The sequence below is a fragment of the Bos mutus genome, chromosome 12, assembly GCF_027580195.1.
Source record: "Bos mutus isolate GX-2022 chromosome 12, NWIPB_WYAK_1.1, whole genome shotgun sequence".
In the NCBI taxonomy this organism is placed as follows: Eukaryota; Metazoa; Chordata; class Mammalia; order Artiodactyla; family Bovidae; genus Bos; species Bos mutus.
This window is the reverse complement of record NC_091628.1, coordinates 21,527,764-21,550,519: the sequence shown is the minus strand read 5'-3', so window position 1 is coordinate 21,550,519 and position 22,756 is coordinate 21,527,764. Positions and strand designations below refer to the sequence as shown.

The 22,756-nt window shown below is 42.1% G+C and overlaps 2 protein-coding genes across 5 annotated transcripts in view; both read right to left on the bottom strand.

Annotated features, from left to right (window-relative positions):
* The window catches only part of THSD1 (thrombospondin type 1 domain containing 1), a 28,340-nt gene extending 17,395 nt beyond the window's left edge, over nucleotides 1–10,945 (bottom strand). Inside the window, exons 1-3 of one of the 2 annotated variants that reach the window (XM_070380374.1) lie at nucleotides 10,701–10,945; nucleotides 7,514–7,652; nucleotides 3,092–4,054 (exon numbers count right to left, since the gene is read on the bottom strand). In XM_070380374.1, coding sequence (XP_070236475.1) covers nucleotides 3,092–4,054; nucleotides 7,514–7,571 — 1,021 coding nt within the window. In that variant the 5' untranslated portion in view covers nucleotides 7,572–7,652; nucleotides 10,701–10,945. The remainder of the gene's footprint in view (nucleotides 1–3,091; nucleotides 4,055–7,513; nucleotides 7,653–10,700) is intronic. The other variant, XM_070380373.1, reaches the window with a different exon arrangement.
* A 4,278-nt stretch (nucleotides 10,946–15,223) lies between these two features.
* Nucleotides 15,224–22,756, bottom strand: part of VPS36 (vacuolar protein sorting 36 homolog) — a 31,583-nt gene continuing 24,050 nt past the window's right edge. For all 3 annotated transcript variants that reach the window (XM_070380372.1, XM_070380371.1, XM_070380370.1), the window contains exons 10-14: nucleotides 21,819–21,884; nucleotides 20,224–20,288; nucleotides 19,533–19,617; nucleotides 18,377–18,453; nucleotides 15,224–18,283 (exon numbers count right to left, since the gene is read on the bottom strand). In XM_070380372.1, the coding sequence (XP_070236473.1) occupies nucleotides 18,190–18,283; nucleotides 18,377–18,453; nucleotides 19,533–19,617; nucleotides 20,224–20,288; nucleotides 21,819–21,884 (387 nt within the window). In that variant the 3' untranslated portion in view covers nucleotides 15,224–18,189. The remainder of the gene's footprint in view (nucleotides 18,284–18,376; nucleotides 18,454–19,532; nucleotides 19,618–20,223; nucleotides 20,289–21,818; nucleotides 21,885–22,756) is intronic.

Sequence of the window (22,756 nt, the reverse complement as noted above, 5' to 3'; positions counted from 1 at the left end):
ATTCAACGGACATGAACTCGGGCAATCTCTGGGAGATAAGTGAGAGACAGAGAGCCCTGGTGTGCTGCAGTCCATGGGGTCACAAAGAGTTAGACATGACTTAGTGACTGAACAACAGTAACAGTATATATACAATGGAATACTACTCAGCCGCAAAAAAAGAATGAAATAATGCCATTTGCAGCAACATGGACGGACCTAGAGATTATCATCCTAAACGAAGTAAATCCAGAGAAAGACAAGCATCATATAATCTCACTTATATGTGGAATCTAAAAAAAATGATACAAATAAACTTACTTACAAAGCAGAAAACAGACCTACCAACTTTTAAAACAAACTTATGGTTACTAAAGTGGAAAGGTGGCAGGAGGATAAATTAGAAGGTTGGGATTAACATGTACACACTATATATAAAAAAGATGATCAATAAGAACCTACTGCATAGCACAGGGAACTCAGTATTCTTTAATAACCTGTATGGGAAAAGAATCTGAAAAAGAATAGAGATAAACATACATACATAGCTGATTTATTTTGCTGTACACTTGAACCTAACACAATATTGTAAATCAGCTATCCAATATAAAATAAAAGGACAAACATACCTAAAAAATAAAATACAGTGTAGTAATAGCTGAAGTTTATCAGTGCTTCCTACATGCCAGGCACCATGCTAAGAAATGTACACACTGATTTTCCTTAATTCTCACAACTCTCCGAGGCAGATACTCTTATTATCCCCATTTTATTGATGGGGAAGCTGAGACCTACAGCAGTTAGCAGTGAGCTGGGTATGCTTTCCAATATTTTTCATTTTTCAGATAAGGATGTTAACATCATTTGGAACACTACGAGGAGTGAACCATAAAAATGATGGCAGTTGATAGAACATTCAGGTATGACCTAAATTAAATCCCTTATGACTATACAGTGGAAGTGAGAAATAGATTTAAGGGACTAGATCTGATAGATAAAGTGCCTGATGAACTATGGACGGCGGTTTGTGACACTGTACAGGAGACAGGGATCAAGACCATCCCCAAGAAAAAGAAATGAAAAAAAGCAAAATGGCTGTCTGAGGAGGCCTTACAAATAGAGAAGAAAAGCAAAAAAAGCAAAAAAAAAAAGAAGCAAAAAGCAAAGGAGAAAAGGAAAGATATACCCATTTGAATGCAGAGTTCCAAAGAACAGCATGGAGAGATAAGAAAGCTTTCCTCAGCGATCAATACAAAGAAATAGAGGAAAACAACAGAATGGGAAAGACTAGAGATCTCTTCAAGAAAATTAGAGATACCAAGGGAACATTTCATGAAAAGATGGGCGCAATAAAGGACAGAAATGGTATGGACCTAACAGAAGCAGAAGATATTAAGAGGTGGCAAGAATACACAGAAGAACTGTACAAAAAGATCTTCAAGACGTAGATAATCACGAAGGTGTGATCACTTGCACTCACCTAGAGCCAGACATCCTGGAATGTGAAGTCAAGTGGGCCTTAGGAAACATCACTATGAACAAAGCTAGTGGAGGTGATGGAATTCCAGTTGACTTATTTCAAATCTTAAAAGATGATGCCGTGAAACTACTGCACTCAATATGTATGTCAGCAAATTTGGAAAACTCAGCAGTGATCACAGGACTGGAAAAGGTCAGTTTTCATTCCAATCCCAAAGAAAGGCAATGCCAAAGAATGCTCAAACTACCACACAATTGCACTCATCTCACACACTAGTAAAGTAATGCTCAAAATTCTCTAAGCCAGGCTTCAGCAATACTCGTGAACCGTGAACTTCCATATGTTCAAGCTGGTTTTAGAAAAGGCAGAGGAACCAGAGATCAAATTGCCAACATCCGTTGGATCATCGAAAAAGCAAGAGTTCCAGAAAAACATCTATTTTTGTTTTATTGACTATGCCAAAGCCTTTGGCTGTGTGGATTACAATAAACTGTGGAAAATTCTGATAGAGATGGGAATACCAGACCACCTGACCTGCATCTTGAGAAACCTGTATGTAGGTCAGGAAGTAACAGTTAGAACTCGACATGGAACAAGAGACTGGTTCCAAATCAGAAAAGGAGCATGTCAAGCCTGTATATTGTCACCCTGCTTATTTAACTTCTATGCAGAGTACATCATGAGAAACGCTGGGCTGGAAGAAGCACAAGCTGGAATCAAGATTGCCGGGAGAAATATCAATAACCTCAGATATGCAGATGACACCATCCTTATGGCAGAAAGTGAAGAAGAACTAAAGAGCCTCTTGATGAAAGTGAAAGAGGAGAGTGAAAGAGCTAGCTTAAAGCTCAGCATTCAGAAAACGAAGATCATGGCATCCGGTCCCATCACTTCATGGCAAATAGATGGGGGAACAGTGGAAACAGTGGCTGACTTTATTTTTCTGGGCTCCAAAATCACTGCAGATGGTGACTGCAGCCATGAAATTAGAAGACACTTACTCCTTGGAAGGAAAGTTATGACCAACCTAGACAGCATATTAAAAAGCAGAGACATTACTTTGCCAACAAAGGTCCGTCTAGTCAAGGCTATGGTTTTTACAGTAGTCATGTATGGATGTGAGAGTTGGACTATAAAGAAAGCTGAGTGCAGAAGAATTGATGCTTTTGAACTGTGGTGTTGGAGAAGACTCTTGTAAGTCCCTTGGACTGCAAGGAGATCCAACTAGTCCATCCTAAAGGAGATCAGTCCTGAGTGTTCATTGGAAGGACTGATGTTGAAGCTGAAACTCCAATACTTTGGCCACCTGATGTGAAGAGCTGACTCATTTGAAAAGACCATGATGCTAGGAAAGATTGAGGGCAGGAGGAGAAGGGGATGACGGAGGATGAGATGGTTGGATGCCATCACTGACACAATGGACATGGGTTTGCGTGGACTCTGGGAATTGGTGATGGACAGGGAGGCCTGGAGTGCTATGGTTCATGGGGTCGCAGAGTCGGACATGACTGAGTGCCTGTACTGAAGTTCATAGAAAATCAAGTTCATCTAATTTCAAAAGAATAATTTTGATTGCATGAAGATACCAATTTCATTAAAAGAAAAAAACGGTTTTAAAATCGCAATACCAACCTATACTTCTCCGAATTAGCATGCACTCCTTCTCCTTTGCAGAAAACTGGCTTTGGCTTGAAACGCCAAAGTCAAAGCAGTATTTATTCCTCCCCATGTCAAACAAAGTGCAGTTGAATACTGTTCTCCTCTCTCCCAAGGCCAGGCTGTTTTCAGCCAGCCGATTGGTCCTCTCCCCGGGGAGTCTGGGGGCTTCCTTGAAGACGGCGATCACCCCTTGGACGAAGATGCAAGGTGGAGGCAGCACCGTGACCTCCACCCCGGCCTCGCAGGTGAGCTCCGGCTCCATCACCAGTTTGTACCCAAATTTCTGGGCCAGGTCAATGGGGCCTGTGGACATAATGACGGAGTCTCGGCCCAGCAGCTTCAGCACCACGGTGACCGTGACATAGGCTTCCGGCCCCACAGGGGGGCAATCGAACTCAACCCACTGGCCTTGAGCGAGCTCCACCCTCTTGCTGGCCCTAATCTCCAGCGGCAGGGCCTGACCCGCCCTCGCCTCCGGGAGGCTGTTGGTGAAGGTGACCTCCAACAAGATGTCGGGCTTGTCCCCGGGGAACGGGCACAGTGGTTGACTGGTGAAAAGGCCCACCTGGAAGGTGCCTTCGGCCGCCATGGACGTCCTGCTCAGGTCAACGTGGAAGACGGGCCATTCCACCTTGAGAAAGGCGCTCCTCTCCCTCGGGGGGACCGGGAGGCTGCTGTTTGTCGCTTCCCGGGTCATCACGAACCAGTAGTCGCCTGCCTCCTTGAAGTAGAAGCACTCAAACTCGAGGGTCCCCTGGGACTGGTTGGTCAGGAGGTATTTGGTGGTAAGAGTCTGGTTGGAGCTGGCCTCCACCAGCAGGACAGAGACATTCCTCAGCGTCCCGTTGGCACCACGGAAATCCACCGTCACTGTGCTGTTGCTTAGTGCTACATGGCCTGGCTCCCCCAGCACGAGATACTCAGCCTCTCCAAGAACTGAAAGGAAATGGTCATAGTGAGTTTTAAAAAGGGACATCTGAGTGGCAGTACTGATGACATCGATGAAAACAGCATTTTAGACACAGGAGAAGTTTGAACTGAGCAAAGGATGACATAAAATGATGTTGAGTGCTAACCCTGGGAGCTGGGCCCTGAGCCTCTTCCATTCTAAAATGGCTCAGGTCCTTCATCTCCATCTTTCATGATTCTCATTCAAAATAACGAATGGATACTCTGAATTCTCAACAGTCAACAATGGAATCTATCCGTGAAGAAAACCTAATAAGGCAAGAGTAACAGTTGACAATTCTCATGATAAAAATCCAACACTTCACTTTGCCCACTTTAGTCATACTGTAGTATTTAGGTATTTGCAGGAAATAGGTTTACAGTGAGGGCTTCCCCAGTGGTAAAGAATCCATCTGCAACGCTGGAGACACAGGAGGTGCAGGTTTGATTCCTGGGTCAGGAAGATCCCCTGGAGGAGGGCATGGCTACCCACTCCAGCACTCTTGACTGGAGAATCACATGGACAGAGGAGCCTGGCGGGCTACAGTCCATAGGGTTGCCAAGAGTCGGACATGACTGAAGTGACTTAGCATGTGCATGCACACACACACACACATCCACAAGTTTACGGTGAAGTGAAAGAAAGCCTGATTTAAATGGCAGAATATGAAGTACTCTAGATTACTTAACATGGACGATTCTAAATATACAGTTGATGCTTGAACAACACGGGTTTGAACTGCAAGGGTCCACTTACGCCCAGATTTGTTCCAACAATAAATAGTAACTAGATGATCTGCGGTTGGCTGAATCTGCAAATGCAAACAGCAGTTATGGAGGGCCAACTATTAGTTATATCAGGATTTTCCACTGTGCAGAGGATCAGACTCCTTAAACCCCACGTTGTCCAATGATCAGCTGTACCTGTAAGTTACTGCTTTCTGACATTCAAGACAAGTGTGTGAGTATTTTTACCAATAAAGAAACTGCCTTTCGTTTGTATAAGGCAGAAATTTTTAGATGAATAAGAAATGTTGACATTCTATCCTACATGAATTAATCCAGGGGACAGAGTGAATATTCATGGAATAGCTAAGCATGTCCTTGGTGATTTTAATGACATTATAGTAACAGGCCTAGACAAGATAGATGACTACTAGCCCAAAAGTATCACTTAGTTTAGGATAATCATATCTTTTTTTAAAAAAGAGACCCACTGGAGCAGCTGAAGTAAAAAGCAGAAAGAACACAGACACACAAGAATCCTTGTTTCTATTTTGAACCCTATCCAAATACATACCAAAAGAGACGGAATTTGGCAATACAACAATCAACTGGCCTGTGGCTAGGGTAAGAAGCATTCTAGATTTAAGAAAGTGCAGGGCCCTTTGGTTTGAAAAACGACATGTGTAAGTAGGAATTTGTAAGTCTTCTTATATATACATGATAATAAAATATATTAATATAATAACAATAATTACATATGTCATATATGCCCAAAGGACCTCACTGTGTTGTCTGGGCTGGTAGTCCTTAAATACATTCAATCTATAGCAGAGACTGACATAGTATTGTAAATCAACTATACATCAATACAAAATAAATTAAATTCACTTGGCTATACAGCAGAAAACAATCAACACTGTAAATCAACAATACGCCAATAAAATTTTTTTTAAAAAAAAAAAGTAGACTATTCAAGGATATTAAAAAATGAAATTATTTTTATTAGAATCAGCACATGAAATACTGTCACATGTGGGTTTGTTTTGATCGCCTCAGCACTTCACTCATTTCTTATTTAAGATAAGGGGAAATAAAATGTATAAAACTCGGATAGATCTGGACACTTGAAAGACCATAATAGTTTTTTTTTCATCAACATACAAATTGAGGAATACTCCCTGTTGGATGAAGGTGACTCAGGGTTAAGGAAGGCGGTCGCTTTTGATGCAGCTTCTGTGCGGGTTCAGAGCTGACCTCCAGTGCTCACTGCAGCCCAAGGAAGGAGTAAGGACTGAGAACAAAGCTTGTATTCATTTGCATCCGATGGGGCAGAATGGTTCTGTGATGCATTTTTAGACTGAGAAGCACACCACACTTAGTTAATTAATGAAAACCTATTGTCAAGGATACGGTTACCACAGAGGCAGATCAGATTCTAATTTGCTGGGCAGCTAGTCAATGAAAGAGACACACATGTCCCTTTGGAAATGGACAGGAAAGAGACAACTGATGAATCTCAACAGCAGCAGAAAGAAGGTGTGTACTGAACAGGGAACTTGGCTGCTTTACACTTGAACTCTAGTTTCTACAGGCAAGAATATATTCTCATTTAGAAAACTACAATTGGTCATACCATAAACTGACTACTACAGTTCAGTTTTCTCCATTCATTCATTTCCTCTCTCCCATTCCTTTAAAGGAACTGGTGTCTCAATATAAACATATGGATTTCAAAAGAAATCTAACTGGTAATGGTCTGTTTTGATCAATTTCAAATGGAGAAGGGGATAAAACCCCACATATATGAAAATACCTCCATTTTTAGTAGCAGCCTTTGCACTCAACTTTTATGCTTTATTTTCTGCTCAATCAACTTTTTTATGTGCTGGTAAAATATTCTGTTCTCAACAATAACAAACATCCTTGCAGACTATTTAAAGAGAAATTTTTGATGTCTTTATCTTTATGAAACAAAGTACCCTTTTATAGTTTTTTGTATAAGGCTGTTAGATGCAGAGCAATGTTTTCCCCAGTGGCTCAGTGGTAAAGAATCTACCTGCAATGCAGGAGACGCAGATTCGATCCCTGGGTTGGGAAGATCCCCTGGAGAAGGAAATAGCAACCCACTCCAGACTTCTTGCCTGGAGAATCCCATGGACAGAGGAGTCTGGTAGGCTACAGTCCATGGGGTCGCACAGAGTCAGATACAACTGAAGCAACTGAGCATACACGAGTATGCACAAAAGACTTTAAAAGAAATGAATCCCAGGGACCTCCCTGGCGGTCAAGCAGTTAAGACTCAGTGTTTCCACTGCAGGGGGTGTGGGTTCAATCCGTGGTTGGGGAACTAAGATCCCACATGCTTTGAGACACAGTGAAAACAAAACAATAAACAAAAATAAAACTAAAAAACAGTACACACACAAATGTATAATACCGAAACACTAGGAAATCAAAGTGAGGGCAACATGTTTGTCTCCAACTTGTGAAATGTGAGTTTAAAAAAAAAAAAAACTTTAAAATATATTTTAAATGAAATTTGATTTAATAATGCAGAACCTTAAGAGAACCTAAGGTTGCAAGAATCATGGTTTAAAAGGCACTGAACTGGAGTCCCTGCCCTGCCTCCTTCATAGAGAGGCATCAACATTCATGCATTTAAAAACCTCCCATTTCTGTTTCTTCACTGAGACCCACAGCATAAGTACACTCAACACTTACCATAGTCACAGAGCACCACCAGCAATAGATTTGAAAAGTCTTTCAACGTTTGTTTCATTCTGATCAGCAAAATCCCAGGTCTTTGGTCTCCTCATGTCCTTTCTCACATCCGAATTGTGGAGTCTTCTTTCAAAAACACCTGCAAGGAGAACCGCAAAGAAATACTGGCTCTGTTTAATGTGATTCATAAAATAGTAACCCTGAGATGACAAGACCATTCTAAGAAGTCAGACTTCCTAGTTAATACTGAGAAGAAAACAGGAAGGACATTACTGTTGCCCCCAGGGAAATGATCGGTCATTATACACGTTCCTTTCCTTTCGTTATAGCTCACCTGCTAAGAACATTTAGGTCTGCCCACAGCAAGGCTTTCTCTGCAAAACTCCATGTCTTTTATCTTTATAGCAGACCCTTACGTGGACAGTTGGTTGCTCTCTGCTTAATTTTATTGAAGCTCATAGCCAACCTTGATAATATATCTTCGCACATTTATATGCATGGCATAGAAGGCTAACCAACTGACTAACATTTTGCCAAATTTTTGCATCTGTTGTGTAGACCCTCCCTGCTTCCACAAACGGACTTATATTAACATTGTCTGTCTTACACAATTGGTGTGTTATCTGGATTGCTCCATTTCTTAATGCCTAGGAGCTATATCAAAATTATTAAGCCTTAAAAAAAAAAAGGTACTCAGATTATTGCAATTACATGTGAACTTCATGTGGCCCTGACTTCCCTTGGTTAGGGCATTCTAAAGACAAAACAGCTATCATCTTTGGCAGCCTTCCAATACTTGTTGCTGCTGGCTGGCATGCATCAGGAGATGTATGATTTCAGGCAGCAATCTTCCCAGACCACCTAGGAGGGCAGGGAAGACCTTGATGGCCCGTGGTTCAGAATGATTTGTGAGAAGTGGCACTTTGATATAAACACACTATTACACAACAGAATGAGATGCAGGGCATTTAAGAGCCAGTTTTTTTCATACTTGAGTCTAGGAAACTATTGGATACTAAACATTACCAAATAGATATTTTTCTTAATGTCTACATTCCCCCCTATTGTGCACAGTTAATCTAGTTTTAGTAAGTTTTTAAAAAGCATATTATATTCAAAATATATGTATGTCACATCCCTTCAGATAAGGCAGGAATTAAGGGAATTAAGAAGACTGATTGAAATAATCAGAAATTTGGTGGAAAGGAAACAGGTCTGTCTCTATTATCTTTCTCTCTGTAGGAGCTGGTTGAGCAAAAGGAAATGCTGAACTTCCTCAAGGAGAAGCAGAGATATAAAGTGTAATTATGCAGACAATTAGGGCTCTCACCCTCTCCAAAAACAACCAAAAAAGAAAATTCAGTTTTGTTGGAATAAGGCATAGATTTGACCCAATCCTTTCCTTTAACATGAATTGGGAAACCTGGCCAAAGACAGCAGATGAGCATCACCGCATCTCTGGGGCAAGCGTGGGCACACAGGGCAATTAAAATGCTTCCTTTAAGTCACTGATACTCAGTAACCCAGGTAAGAAAGAAACAAGCAATCTCTGGCCCCCAAAAGTGGAACTGACTCCTCCCAAATTGCTTGTTTCCGCATGACAAACAGGCTTCCTTGGTGGCTCAGATGGTAAAGAATCCACTGGCAATGCAAGAGACCTGGGTTTGATTCCTGGGTTGGCAAGATCCCCTGGAGAAAGGAATGGCTACCCACTACAGTCTTCTTGCCTGGGAAATCCTATGGACAGAGGAGCCTGGCGGGCTAGTTCACTGGGTCCCAAAGAATCGGCCAGCAACTGAGCAACTAACACTTCACTTCACCATGCCATGACAAACATTTTCAAAGAAGTTCTTAACCACAACTGATTTTCTGATTATAACACATTTTCTTTCTTATGAAAAAGATCAGTAAAATGGGATAGTGATAATCGATATTTAGAGCTATATGGAAATGGAATTATAAAATAATCCAGGCTATCTGAAACCAGGCTGTTTTATTTTATAAAACATAATATGGTTTGCATACTATGGATTTTTAAAAAATACTCTCAAGCTTTTGAAAATAAATCCTGATTTTTTCATTAATATGAAGATGTTAACAGAGCACCCCAGAATATCATGGAATGATGGGTTTAAAAAAGCATTACTTTTTTTTTTTTTTTTTAAGAAAATAGCGAGCTTCTTTAATTTGTTTTAAACCTTGCTTATTTTCTTTCAACAGGTGTTCCCAATACCATGACTGGCTACTTACAGTGTTTGGCTTGATAATCGTTTTTTGAGAAAATAAGAACGTGTGCATCCTTTATACACATTTAAAGAAAAAAAACTTATGTAGAGCATTCACATACAGAAATGTTTAGAGACATTCTAAACATAGCAGCTACAGGGTAGGGGCATATTCTCAGTGGCTAATGACATGACGCAGAACTCCGATCCCAGTACTTTGCTGAAATCTGCTAAGATAAACGCTTATCTGGCCCCCTAGGGCGTCTTCAGAACTCAGAAAAAGACACTGAATTACGCTGAGGTTCATGAGACCAATGACTTAGGAAAGAATAAAAGGAAAAGTGATTCTATCCCTTCTGACAAACGTGCACACGCTCGTCTGTACGTCTAATGATATTTATTAACAGGAAATCCCTAAACTCCAGCAGGGTGCATTTATGTATTCGTCCGAGTCGGCGGTGCCTGGTCGCCGCGTCCACCCAGCTTTTCCCAGGCCCGCAAGTCAAGGTCACGCTTGGAAATCTAAGGCGGCCGGTGTCCTCAGCCCAAAGTCCTCCTAAAACGGCACGTATCTCATACTGCTTGTATCCCAGAAAGGATTTCTTTCTGGAAAGACGCAAGCCAGTTCTGAAACGCAGAATATCCCAGACGCTGATTTTCAAGGGTCCCAAACTGTCCGGACTCAACGCCCATCTATCTGCGGTCAGCCTGGGTTCCTCGGCCACGCCTGCGCCAGGTGCAGGTTGAAGTCGGGACTCGGAGAGGCGGAGACGACACTTTTTATCGCGCGTCCCCGGGGCTGAGCCCCGGGGAGCCAGGGTCACGGACTGGGTGCATGGAGGGGGCAGTACCGTCCACCTGCGCGTTCCGGCGGCGGGGAGTTGGGCAGCAGGGTGCCGGGAGCCTCCGGGAACCCCGCGGCGAGGGCGCACCCCAGGTCGCTACCAGAAGGTCCCGCTTACCTCTGGGATGGCCGGCGGGACGGCGAGGCGGGCGGAGGGCGAGCGACTTCACGGGCGGCGAGGTAGCTGGCGGAGCATCCCGCGTCCCGGGACTGTGCCCGGGGCAGCCGCGCCGCTCCCGCAGCCCCGCCCGGGACCGCCCCCGACGGCGCGGGGAGGGCGGCACCCGGCGGGCGGGGACCTCCGGGAGCCCGCCAGAGCCGCCCCGCCCGCTCTGGGCCGCGCATCCTTTCCTGCCCGCGCCCGGCTGGCCCGCGGCTGGACAGGAAACCCTGCAGGAAACGCGCGGCCAGCCGGGGCCTGCGGGGAGGAGCCGCGGACCCCTACCCCGCGACCCGGAGCCGGGTTTCAGGGCGAGCCGCCTTGTCTCCCCGCATTTGCGACCCAGTCTCTTCTCCTCCGACCCCTCCACCGCCCCCTTGTCATTATCTTCTGGGGGATCACGAGGCAGTCATTGAAGTTGGCTGTAAGCTTGGTTTTCCAGACGTCATTGAAAAGCTTCAAAAGAGAAGAGCTCACGAAGGTGCCTCTTCATTTTTCTCCGGAGCCAGGATTGGTTATTTACATTAAAAATAACGTTTTAAAAACTCGAATCCGGAAGTGTTCAAGTTGTGTTTTTAAAACAATAGGAGAGGATAGAGTTCCACCTTAACAGCCGGGCTTGTTTTTGAATAGAGTGAAATGTGCAAGACAGTTTACCATTAGCATACCAATGTGGTAAGGAAATCGGAGCCCAGATTTGGTGGTCCCTGGGGAGCAGGTGATTGGAACGAGGCTCCAGGAATCTGTGCGGGGAAGGGGGCGGTGGTGTGTGCGGAGTGGGGATAGAGACATTCTGTTGGTTGAGGTGTGAATTACACGGATTCATTATGTATTTGTCAAAACATCCAACTTAATATCCGTTCATTTCACTGTTTGTAAATTTTGTCTCCATTTTTAACTCAGAAATGTACCATTTGCAGGTCCTTGAATCTATCACTTAATCTTTTAAAAGGTAGCCCAATTATTCGGTTATTAGAGCTATCAGAGCTTATCAGAGGTACCAAATTTGCAAAGCACTGTACTGATTCAATCCAGCCAAAGATTCAAAAAAGGCTTTAATGTGTGGAATGAAAAAAATATTCAATGTGAGAGTTGAGAGTTGTTTTTATTTGGAGCAAAATGAAGACTAAAGCCCAGGATTCTCCTCTCAGATAGCTCCGAGGAAATGCTCCCAAGAGGTAGGGTGGGAGGTCTGTATATATAGGTGGTTTGTGCTAGTCACCAGGCACAGATGTCTCTGTTGATAATTTTACTGTTATTCTAGATATAAGAGGCAAGAAACTGAGCTCATAAAATCTGAAAAATACCTGTCTGAAGGCCTGTTCTGGCACTGTTTCCCAGCGCACATGCATGCATGCATGCTCAGTCATGTCCGACACTTTGTGACCCCACGGACTGTAGCCCATCAGGCTCCTCTGTCCATGGGATTCTCCAGGCCAGAATACTGGAGTTGGTTGCCATGCCCTCCTCCAGAGGATCTTCCCAGCCCAGGGATCGAATCCCCATCTCCTGCGTCTAAGCTTCCTGCATTGGCAGGCTGATTCTTTACTGCTTTGCCACCCAGGTAGCCTTCCAGGGCAGTGTCATTCTTGATCTCCACCCTAAACTCCTTTCAAGGGTATGTTAGGGTCAGTGATTGCAGGGACAGGTTACCAAATGCTTACAGAGGCAGGTAGCAGGTGACAATTTTTAGTTGGCAAAGGTCACCATCCAATTTCACGGTCAGAATTATCTAGTCCAACATCTATTCATTAACCAAGTGAGAACTCCTTTTAAATACATGCCACAAGCCCTGCCATTTTTGGTTTTGAAAGCAAGAGCTCATTTTAAGAGTGGGAGTTAGATGCAGCAGAAATAAAGTCCAGCCTGCCTCCATCAGTCAGTTCAGTTCAGTTCAGTCGCTCAGTCATGTCCGACTCTTTGTGACCCCATGAATCGGAGCACACCAGGCTTCCCTGTCCATCACCAACTCCCAGAGTTTACTCAAACTCATGTCCATCAAGTCGCTGATGCCATCCAGCCATCTCATCCTCTGTCGTCCCCTTCTCCTCCTGCCCCCAATCCCTCCCAGCATCAGGGTCTTTTCCAATGAGTCAACTCTTCACATGAGGTGGCCAAAGGATTGGAGTTTCAGCTTTAGCATCATTCCCTACAAAGAAATCCCAGGGCTGATCTCCTTCAGAATGGACTGGTTGGATCTCCTTGCAGTCCAAGGGACTCTCAAGAGTCTTCTCCAACACCACAGTTCAAAAGCATCAATTCTTCGGCGCTCCGCCTTCTTCACAGTCCAACTCTCACATCCATACATGACCACAGGAAAAACCATAGCCTTGACTAGACAGACCTTTGTTGGCAAAGTAATGTCTCTGCTTTTTAATACGCTATCTAGGTTGGTCATAACTTTCCTTCCAAAGAGTAAGCGTCTTTTAATTTCATGGCTGCAGTCACCATCTGCAGTGATTTTGGAGCCCCCCAAAATAAAGTCTGACACTGTTTCCACTGTTTCCCCATCTATTGCTATGAAGTGATGGGACCAGATGCCATGATCTTTGTTTTCTGAATGTTGAGCTTTAAGCCAACTTTTTCACTCTCCTCTTTCACTTTCATCAAGAGGCTCTTAAGTTCCTCTTTACTTTGTCTCCATAACCTCGGGCAAATACTTAACCCCTCCTTTCCTCCACTGCAAAAGACATCTAATGTAGTCATACTGAAGTTTTGTGGTGAATGAGTGAAATGTATAGAAAGCAATTTGCTCAGTGTTGATCTCTCAGACACACACTCTCCCTAGAAACCCACTCTGCCTCAATCGAAGTTGCAAGGGCCTGGGGTCAGTGTGCTTGGTCAATTTTTAAATAAGAGCATTATTGAGATGTTTGGTCATTTTTGCTTTAATTTGAATTCTTGCCAAACTGTTTACTATATAGTTAAGACAGTTTAATCCTTTCTAAAAAGAAGCCAACAGAAATTTAAAGGAAAAAACTTTCAAAAGAACCGTGGTATGGTCTTAGCTGTATTAAACTAAAACAAGCTGGCTGACAAAGATATCTTGAGTAAGTGACTGGTCAAGGGATCTTTTGCAAATTGTGTAAAATGTGTTCACTATCTCAATAATACCCTTTATATAAATAGGGAGATTTTTTCCCCCTAGATAACACTCTGAGAGACAAGCTTTAACTGACTTGTGATTATTAGAGCACAAGAAAGAAAATGATTGACCCAATTGTCACATTGTGAAAATAAGACCTTATGTGTGTGTTAATCTAACTTTTCTGGAACGCTTCCCACATCATGGACCTGGCCCATGTTATGGAATTTGAATAAGACAGCGTATCTCAGACAGGCTGAGGCTGGACAAGTGTGGATAAGAAGCCTCTTGGAAAGAGAGTAAAGGACACAGACTAAAGTTTCAGACTCAAGACACACTATAATTGAAAAGCCACTCAACTGAGTGAATACTTAACTAGGAATTTACCTTGTACAATTATTGATGTAGGTCACTGGGAATTCCAAAGAGGTGTTGTGTGATATTCCTTATAACTTAAAGAAATCTAATTTCTCTATTTTCTTGTGGCATCGAGATAACAGAGAACAAGATAAAAGACAGTCAAGTGTTGGGCTGGCCAAAAAGTTCGTAAGAGCTTATGGAAAAACCCAAATGAACTTTTTGACCAACCCAATATATGGTTAATTGGGTTTCGGAATAGTAGTTGTGTCCCGGAAACAGATTTTTCTAGAGCAGGTGGGAATGAGCAAAGTATGGTTTTGATTATTAGGATAGGGGTGGGTGGATGGGAGGAAATAACAAAGGGACGTCTGAACAAGGGCAATGTGGCCCAGGAAGAGGAAGGGCCTGATCAATGCCTTCCCCTGACCATCTCTTGGTTCTCTTGAGCCTAGTGGATCAGCTCCTCCTCTCCCACCAGACCTTCTCAGACTGTCCTCCATCAGAACAGAAGCCTCCCTCCTCTGTCCTCCAAGCATGGCACCCGTGCCCCTGCCATGGCACAGACTTCATTCCCATCTTCAGTTAAGGCTGCTCACATGTCTATGTCCCAGTGAGGCTACCCTCTTAAAAGCAGGGCCTGCATCTTATTCGTTTCTGTATCCCCCAGTGGCCCAGTTCCTCACACAAAGTCAACAGGTATTCAAAAATGTTTCTTTTTATTGAATTCAATGAGAGATGAAAGTAGGGTGAAGTGAAGCCCATTTATAAGCAGGCACACACACGGGCGGTCGCTCATTTGGTTGTCATTTCGTTGGACGCTTACTGTGTGCCAGGCCTCACTCTAGGCTGAGGGCACATCCGTGAACAAAGCAGAGAAAAATCTCTGCCCCCGTGGAGCTGACACTTAAGATCTATCATAAGGAGTAGGATCAGCGATACATTTACATAAATTCAGCCATACCTATCAGCATAGTGAAGAAAAAGGAAAACAAAAAAGACACACTTAAGTACTTTAATTATTGGTACTACAAAAGTCTACTGTTGATATATAGTCTTTTATTATATATTTTACTTGCTATAGTCATAAAATATTCATAGCCATGTATCACTTTACAGCCATTCTACTTGTAAGATTATATAGAGAACTTTATTGGCAATTTCAGAGATTTTCACGGATCATTTTGAGCATGCTTGATTCCATCCTTAAGCATAGACCTTAAAACCTACCCATCATAGAAGTTGTGACTCTACTGTATCAGATGGAAACTCGGAGGTTGTTGGGCAAGGAAGAACCATTCTAAGTATCTGAACATGAGAATAATGACATGATAAATCCATGTCTGGTTGGCTTAGTCTGGTAACAGGGAACAAGAGATAGTACCTTCACCTATATACACATGGTCAATCAACAGTGGAATTCACATCAAGAATTAAAAAAAATAAAAAAGAACAGTTCATGAGTCATTTCCCATTTTTTAAGACAACTAAAATAGTAAGACCTTGAGGTCAAAAATATTTATAATCAACTTGATTATAAAATCTAAAAGAAAAAATCTTAATATATGGGTTTATTCTGACTAAACCTTTATCATTTTCATACATTTTCAAAGAGTATTTAAAAAGAACACCAAGTCAAGAAAAATCATTTTTAAATTTTGCAATAATTTTACTCTGTATACATTAATACCAATCATTTAACCCTGAAAACATTCTTCACTTGTACAATGTAAAAAATTGGACAGTATGTGACTAGAAATACTCCATTATCATAAAGCTACAGATTTGTGCTTTGAAGAGCAAAGTTAGAAAGCAAAAATAATAATATAACAGTGATAAGCACCAAGAAGACGGAACTTTTTTGCACTTAGGGCCTGACTGGTTGTATTCAAACATAACCTCTACCAACAAAGGAATGAAAATGACACCTTATTTGGCAAAAACAAAACACAAAGAACAAAAATATACATATAGAGGTCTGGAAACAGTGAAGAATGCCCACTTTAAAACAATAAAATCAATCATACCTGTTTTTTAATTAATGTGACATTTGCAAAACTAGATTCATGTCACTTTAGTTCACTTTATATAATTCAGACTGCTCCATTTTTGTTAATGTGTTGGCACACTAGTATAAATAAATATGCTGACTCATGAGTCTGCTGTAATGAATCAACACCATTAGAGCTAGAAGACCCAGTAGCTCTAACAATCTTAGTTGCAACTCATTCCAACTGGTGAAACAGATTATTTATCTGTGTAATTTTTAAAAACTTTGGCCAGATGAGATATGGAGTGAATGAGATGAGTGTGTGTGTGTGTGTGTGTGTGAGACAGAGTGCTTCCCAGAGAGGAGTGACATGCCAAAAACCATACACAATGGCTCCAAAGACTTGGGCAGCCAGACACTGAATTTCCCCCCAGACAAATGAGAGGGGATGTTAAGGGGTGTGTCATCACCACGTGGAATCAGCGACAGATTTGGAACTAAGTCAGGATGCTTCAGCCACGACGTTCCCGTGACACTGGAGGATGTGAAGCAGCAACAGGGATCAGGCAGGGGTCAGGGATCGACTCTGGCTGCACGTGGAGGGTTTCCCTGGGTCTGCAGCTGAGGGTGCCCGGACCTTGCCCATAGGGCATCTGCAGCAGCCCGGCAGTGGTCCTCCACTTCTTAGTGAGGATGTCTCAGGGAGCCCAGAGTCTCAGCCTGAGCGTTCCTGCCTCCTGGTCTCAAAGGTTCTCTCAGTACAGATACCACCCGTTTTAGAGGCTTGGCCAAAACCTATCAGTGACCTTCCACTGCCAACTCAGCCTTGAAAGGGGCTCTCCCTGTGGTGTCCCTGAGTTTGAGGTAATGCCATCGGACTGTACGCCGTGTTGCAGTAATGAAGTCAGGCGGTCACTAGAAAACTCAAGCGATCTGGATTCAATATTTGCCAGTCATCTCAGTAATACTTCCTAGTGAGAGTTTCTCCACACAAATTATAATGTGTGAAGCAAAGGAAAAAAATATTGCTAGAGGATGATAGAAAGAGTTTTTTAAAGTTCAGCAGTAAAACTCCTTAAGGGAAGGAAAAGGAGACATATTAACATTTCCACTTTCTATTTGTCCATCCTTGGCTTTGAGGTAAAAGAGCACCAAGGTTCATGTAAAGCTAGTTCAAGGTTCTTCCAGGCGCCTCCACCCACACAACAATCTGAGGGAAATCCTGAACAGTCTACTTCCCAAATTTGTCACCTTATCTCCGGGCATGTCCATACAGCTCTTTAATTCACTAGCAAAATCCACAGCAGTTTTTAAAACAGAATGACATAGTTGCATTCTTTAAATGCCAGCCATGAAATCATCACTTAAAAAAAAAGAAAAAGGAACTAGTCAGATTATATATATGGAAGTCAAGAAAACTTCTCTCTTTTTTTTAAGCTGCTTTATTTGGTCTGCTGAAGACATGCCTATGGCTGCTTCTAAAAAGCCCTTAGGAAGAGCCTTACGTGACATCCTGCAGTTGGATGTTGTCAGGTTCTTAAACTACACTGTAGGTCTAAACTTCTTCATGAAAACCCCTCAAAGGTGCACACTAAATGCAAAGAAAACTTCTTTTATAATTCAGCGAATTTCAGTCAAACCAAAATAACGATCTAAACTGTCCAAACATGCAACTTCTCCTTCTCCCCCAATGAACTAAATTCTTTTCTTTAAAAAATGGTCAGATTTGAAGATCGAGTTAAAATCCACCAAATTTCCAGTTAAACTCTGAGGGTTTCTATACAATGGTAGCATGATTTTGAATTCATATTGGCATTCAGCTTTCTGTATTTTTCCTATATATATCCTAGAGAAGCTTCCTGGATCATAATATTTGGGGAGAAATTATAAGGGTCTTGTATGATACTACAAAGTTCCAGTAATTCTGTTTATCAGGGTTTACCCTTAGCTCAATGGCATTCAACCTCTCCATGATGCAAGTATATGGATAACAAGTTATTTCAGATACAAAACTCTTAGCTCTGTGTCATAAATAAATTTGGGTAAAACCGCAAGCCTTCCACTGAATCATCTCGGCAAAGATGGCCCATCTTCTCAGCAAGAAGCAACCTAGGAGTCAAGGGGAAAAAAAACACCATCATCCATCCATTCATTCAGAAACACAAATGAGAGCTACAAGTGAGCAGCAGAGACCTTGCTTACCTCTCTTTAGCCAGAAGGACAGACATTCCCACGAGCTTAGCAAACTCTTCTGATGTTAACGATCCCTTCTCTGAAACCTAACAGAAACACAGAGCAGGAAAAAAAATGTGATCATTTAGGCCACCTCGGTACTAACCTGAGAATATCTATGTGTATACTCAGGAAATAATTGACTGAATTTTCTACTAAAATCACTCCAGAACTAAAGCTTCTTCACTAATGCTTAAGTCTACAAAAGTGGAAGGACCCAAAACAAACACTGTAGACTGAAACATTGTGTAATAGGGAGTGTGTGCGTGTGTGCGCGAGGTCCCTTAAGTGCTGTCCAACTCTTTGCGAACCCACGGACTATAGCCCGACAGGCTCCTCTTGTCCATTGAATTTTCCAGGCAAGGATGCTGGAGTGGGTTGCCATGCCCTCCTCGAGGGGATCCTCCGGACCCAGGGATTGAACTCGTGTCTCTTAAGTACCCTGCATCCACAGGCGGGTTCTTTACCACTAGCGCCACCTGGGAAGCCCAATAAGGGCAATGTACTTCATAGTCTGAAAAGGAACATACAACAAATTCTAACTGAGTGCATAGTACATGCTCCAGCGAAGGACCCTTATACACAGGACTGGTTTTAAGTATGTGATCGGAATATGTATAGTCTTGAAACTTTCATCAAATTTAAAATAAGAATATTTCAAGGTCCTAACAAATAATCAGTTTGGCCAGCAAAATCCACCTAAACTACAGTTGCTTTCCATATTTTTTGAAGCAATTATTTTACAAAACAATTTGCAATGTTTACAATGCAGCTTACGTGGGTATGACTAAAAGAAAAAGTTCAATCATGGGTAACACTCTGACAAAGTTAAAAACTTACTCTCAAGGCTGAGTTTCAAACAGAAAGGGAGTAAGCACCTCCCTCATTCTAGCTCCCCTTACTTACAAAATGTTATGAGTGTTGGCAAGTTTCAAAGAGCTTTCAAAGTATAAATGTGATGAATAGTCACTCATTGTTAATGATCAACCGTTTTCAATTGGGTCTGTGAACATTACTTTTTAGCAAAGTTAAATTCAAAAGGAAATCCTGTTTCTCAAGTTGCTAAGCACTGGGGTCTTCGGGGGGCAAGCTCTAACAAGGGAGGGAGGAAACGGGGTCCCCGTACCGTCTCCAAGGCTGAGGCCACCATTTCCTCCTCCTTGTGGGACTGAAGTTCAATGACCATGACGCCGCTGTCAAACACGCGGAGTCTAAAAGTCGAAGAAGGGAGAACAAAGCCGTGAACATCTGGGATCTTGGACCCTCGGGGAGGCAAAAATATTTTTTTACTTTCATTTATGCCCAGGTCTGAGGGCAATATTAACACAAAACAGCATTTCAGATATAACGACCATGGGTGACTAAAGCATAACCAAAAAAGCTCATAAACAGTTAATGAAATTCTGAACTGTAATCCACGTGCTAAGTAAAATATGCCTGGCTACTTTTTTTAAAACCTGAGGATAAGGAAAACACAATTCACAGCTGACTGTACTTCCAGGTCTCCAGAGACTAAGACAAAAAAAATTGTGTAAGGACAGAAAGACTGGTCACTGTGACCTCATGGGAGGAGCCCACATTGGCAAGAGTCTGACCACCTGCCCCTGAGGCCCTGCACAGCCCTGAGAAGGATGGAAGCTGGGATGACAGATGTCCATGGTACCAGGTGATTCCTGCCCACATGTGAGAAACAAACTTCCAGAAGAGTGATGTATATGCTGGCTCACCACGCAAGAGGACAGACCTACAGGGCTGTTCTGTCTACTCAGGGTGGAATTGTGACAACAGACGGCAAACTTCCCACAAGGTTCTTTTACCTGAGAGGTAGTTTCAGCGCTTCCAGCATCTTGCATGCATTCACTAAATCTTCTGGTGAAAGCAACTAGAGAGGGGGGGAGAAATACAAGTTTACCATTTACACTGCAAATTTAATAGAGTGATGCTATGTAATTATGATGACCACTCAAACAGAAGAGATAAGTGTAAAATGATCACGCATCAAGGATTTTAGGTGGCTTACTCACTTACAAGGCAAAAAGGATTAACAAAGAAGCAAAGACATCTATTCATTAGAGCAGTGCTATCCAAAGAAATATAATACAAGTCATATAGGTAATTTAAAACCTTCTAGTAGCCACGTTAAAAAATACACAGATTAAATTAATTTTAATGTATATATTTTATTCAACCCAAAAGAGCCAAAAATTTGCCCTGTAATTGATATAAAAATCATTAATAAGATAGTTAACACTTCTCTATTCTATACAAAGTCTTCTAAATCCAGGGTGTAATTCACACTTACAGCACACTTCAATTTGGACTATCTGCATTTCAAGTTCACGATCGTCACCTGTAGCTACGTAGTGGCTACCCTTCTGGCTCACGTGGCCTTGAAGAATCAGCTCAGTACAGTGGTGACCAGCAGCTGTGAGTCACACGGAATAGCTCCGGAGCCAGTCCAGCCTGAGTCCCAATCTCTGTCACAAGACTGTCTCCTGGTAGAGCCGTGGTCAAGCTTTTGAATCTTCCTGAGCCTCAGTGTCCTCATCCCCTAATTGTCCCCCAGATGGGGAGAGTAAAAGTAGCTACCACACTGAGTGATGGGGAGGATAAGCAGAGAACACGTGCAGAGCGCCTGGTGGATAATAAGTACCCACCGGGATGATTACTATGACTGCTCAAATTAAAACACAGAGCAGAGGGACCTCCCTGGTGGTCCAGTGGTCACTTCCAATGCAGGGGGATGTGGGTTCAATTCCTGGTTGAGGAGCTACGATCCCACATGCCGTGTGGCACAGTCAAAAATTTCAAAAAAAACAAAAAAACACAGAGCAGAGCTTTGACTTGGGGAACCTGGGTGAGCACTGGAGACACATGTGTGAGCTATCTGCGTGGAGGGCAGAGAGACTGCACAGACAGACCCTTGGAGGCCAAGGACATGTGAGTGGAAAGGACAGCGAGAGCTGAGGTGTAGCTGGGGCTGATTCTAAGCCAAAGGAACAGGGCAGCTTCCCCACTGTGTTATCCACAGGCAATCTGAGTCCAGCCAGGTTCATTCAAAACAGTTAACAATCACAGAGTAAGGTCACCAGGCATAGTCTTGCTCATCACGACACAAACACAGGCTATTAGAACGCTGAGGTATCACTCAATCTAAACCCTATCTTAAAGGTAAAAAACCTGAGTTCCAGAGAGGTTAAGGAAGCTACTCAAAGTCACTGAGCAAAACCAGGAACAGAATCTACCCTCTGGATCCCAGGGCAGTGTTCTTTTTCACTGCACCACACTGCTTTTCAAAATATCAATACTTTTGATATTCACAGCCCTTCCTCAGATTGTATTCATTGTAGGAGAATTTGTATTCTATCAAGAAAGTCTATATTTAGCCAAAAGCATATCTAAAAATTCTTACTTCCATTCCTCGAGCTCGGTTTACTAAACAGTACACCTCCGTAAGTGACATTATTCCCCCTCGTTCCTGTTAAAATATTAAATAAAAAGAAACATTATAATTAGCACTAGTTAGCACTTCCTAATAGAAATCATAATCAGAGCAAAATCATAAATTATAAAATTTCTTAAGAAGCTTTTGAAAACTATATTTACACACCAGGAACCTATTCAGATACCAGGAGGCACTTCAAATTCCCTATTTGGACTTTAATACTATAATTACTGTTTTAACATTTACTTAAATAAAAAGAGGGGTTGGACACTATGTTTCAAAAAGTGTATTTAAATGTTTTAAGTTATTCCAGCTAATAACTAAATAAATGATGGAATTAAATATCACCATTTTGCAACCCCTAATGAAGTAACAGATATAGATAATGACTGTCAGTAGCTGTTAATATCACACAAAAAAGATAATCATATATAACATACCTTCTGATGGAAACGCACAAAACCCTCTATGGAATATTTTTATTAGGACAAAAAAAAAGAACTTCTAGATATAACTACCAATTTACAGGGAACACACAAGATGGTGAAGCATGGTAACTTACAGTTAGCAAAATCCAACTCTGAAACACTGTAAGATAAACTACTAGCTTCTTCAGTAAATAAATTGTATGATGGGAAAAAAGAGATGGGAGAAGGAAAAACCCATAGAATTAAAAAAAAAAAAAAAAACCTTGAAAGAAATCAAACATTTGCAATGTATCTTGGCTTGAACAAATCAACTGCAGCAGAAAATGTGAATACTAACTAGGTATCCGATAATACTAAAAAATTATTTTTTAATTTTTAGGTGTGAAATGGGATTATAATCACATTTAAAGGCATCTTTATCACTATAATTACATAGTTAAATGTTTACAGGTAAAGGGATATGATGTCTGGGATTCA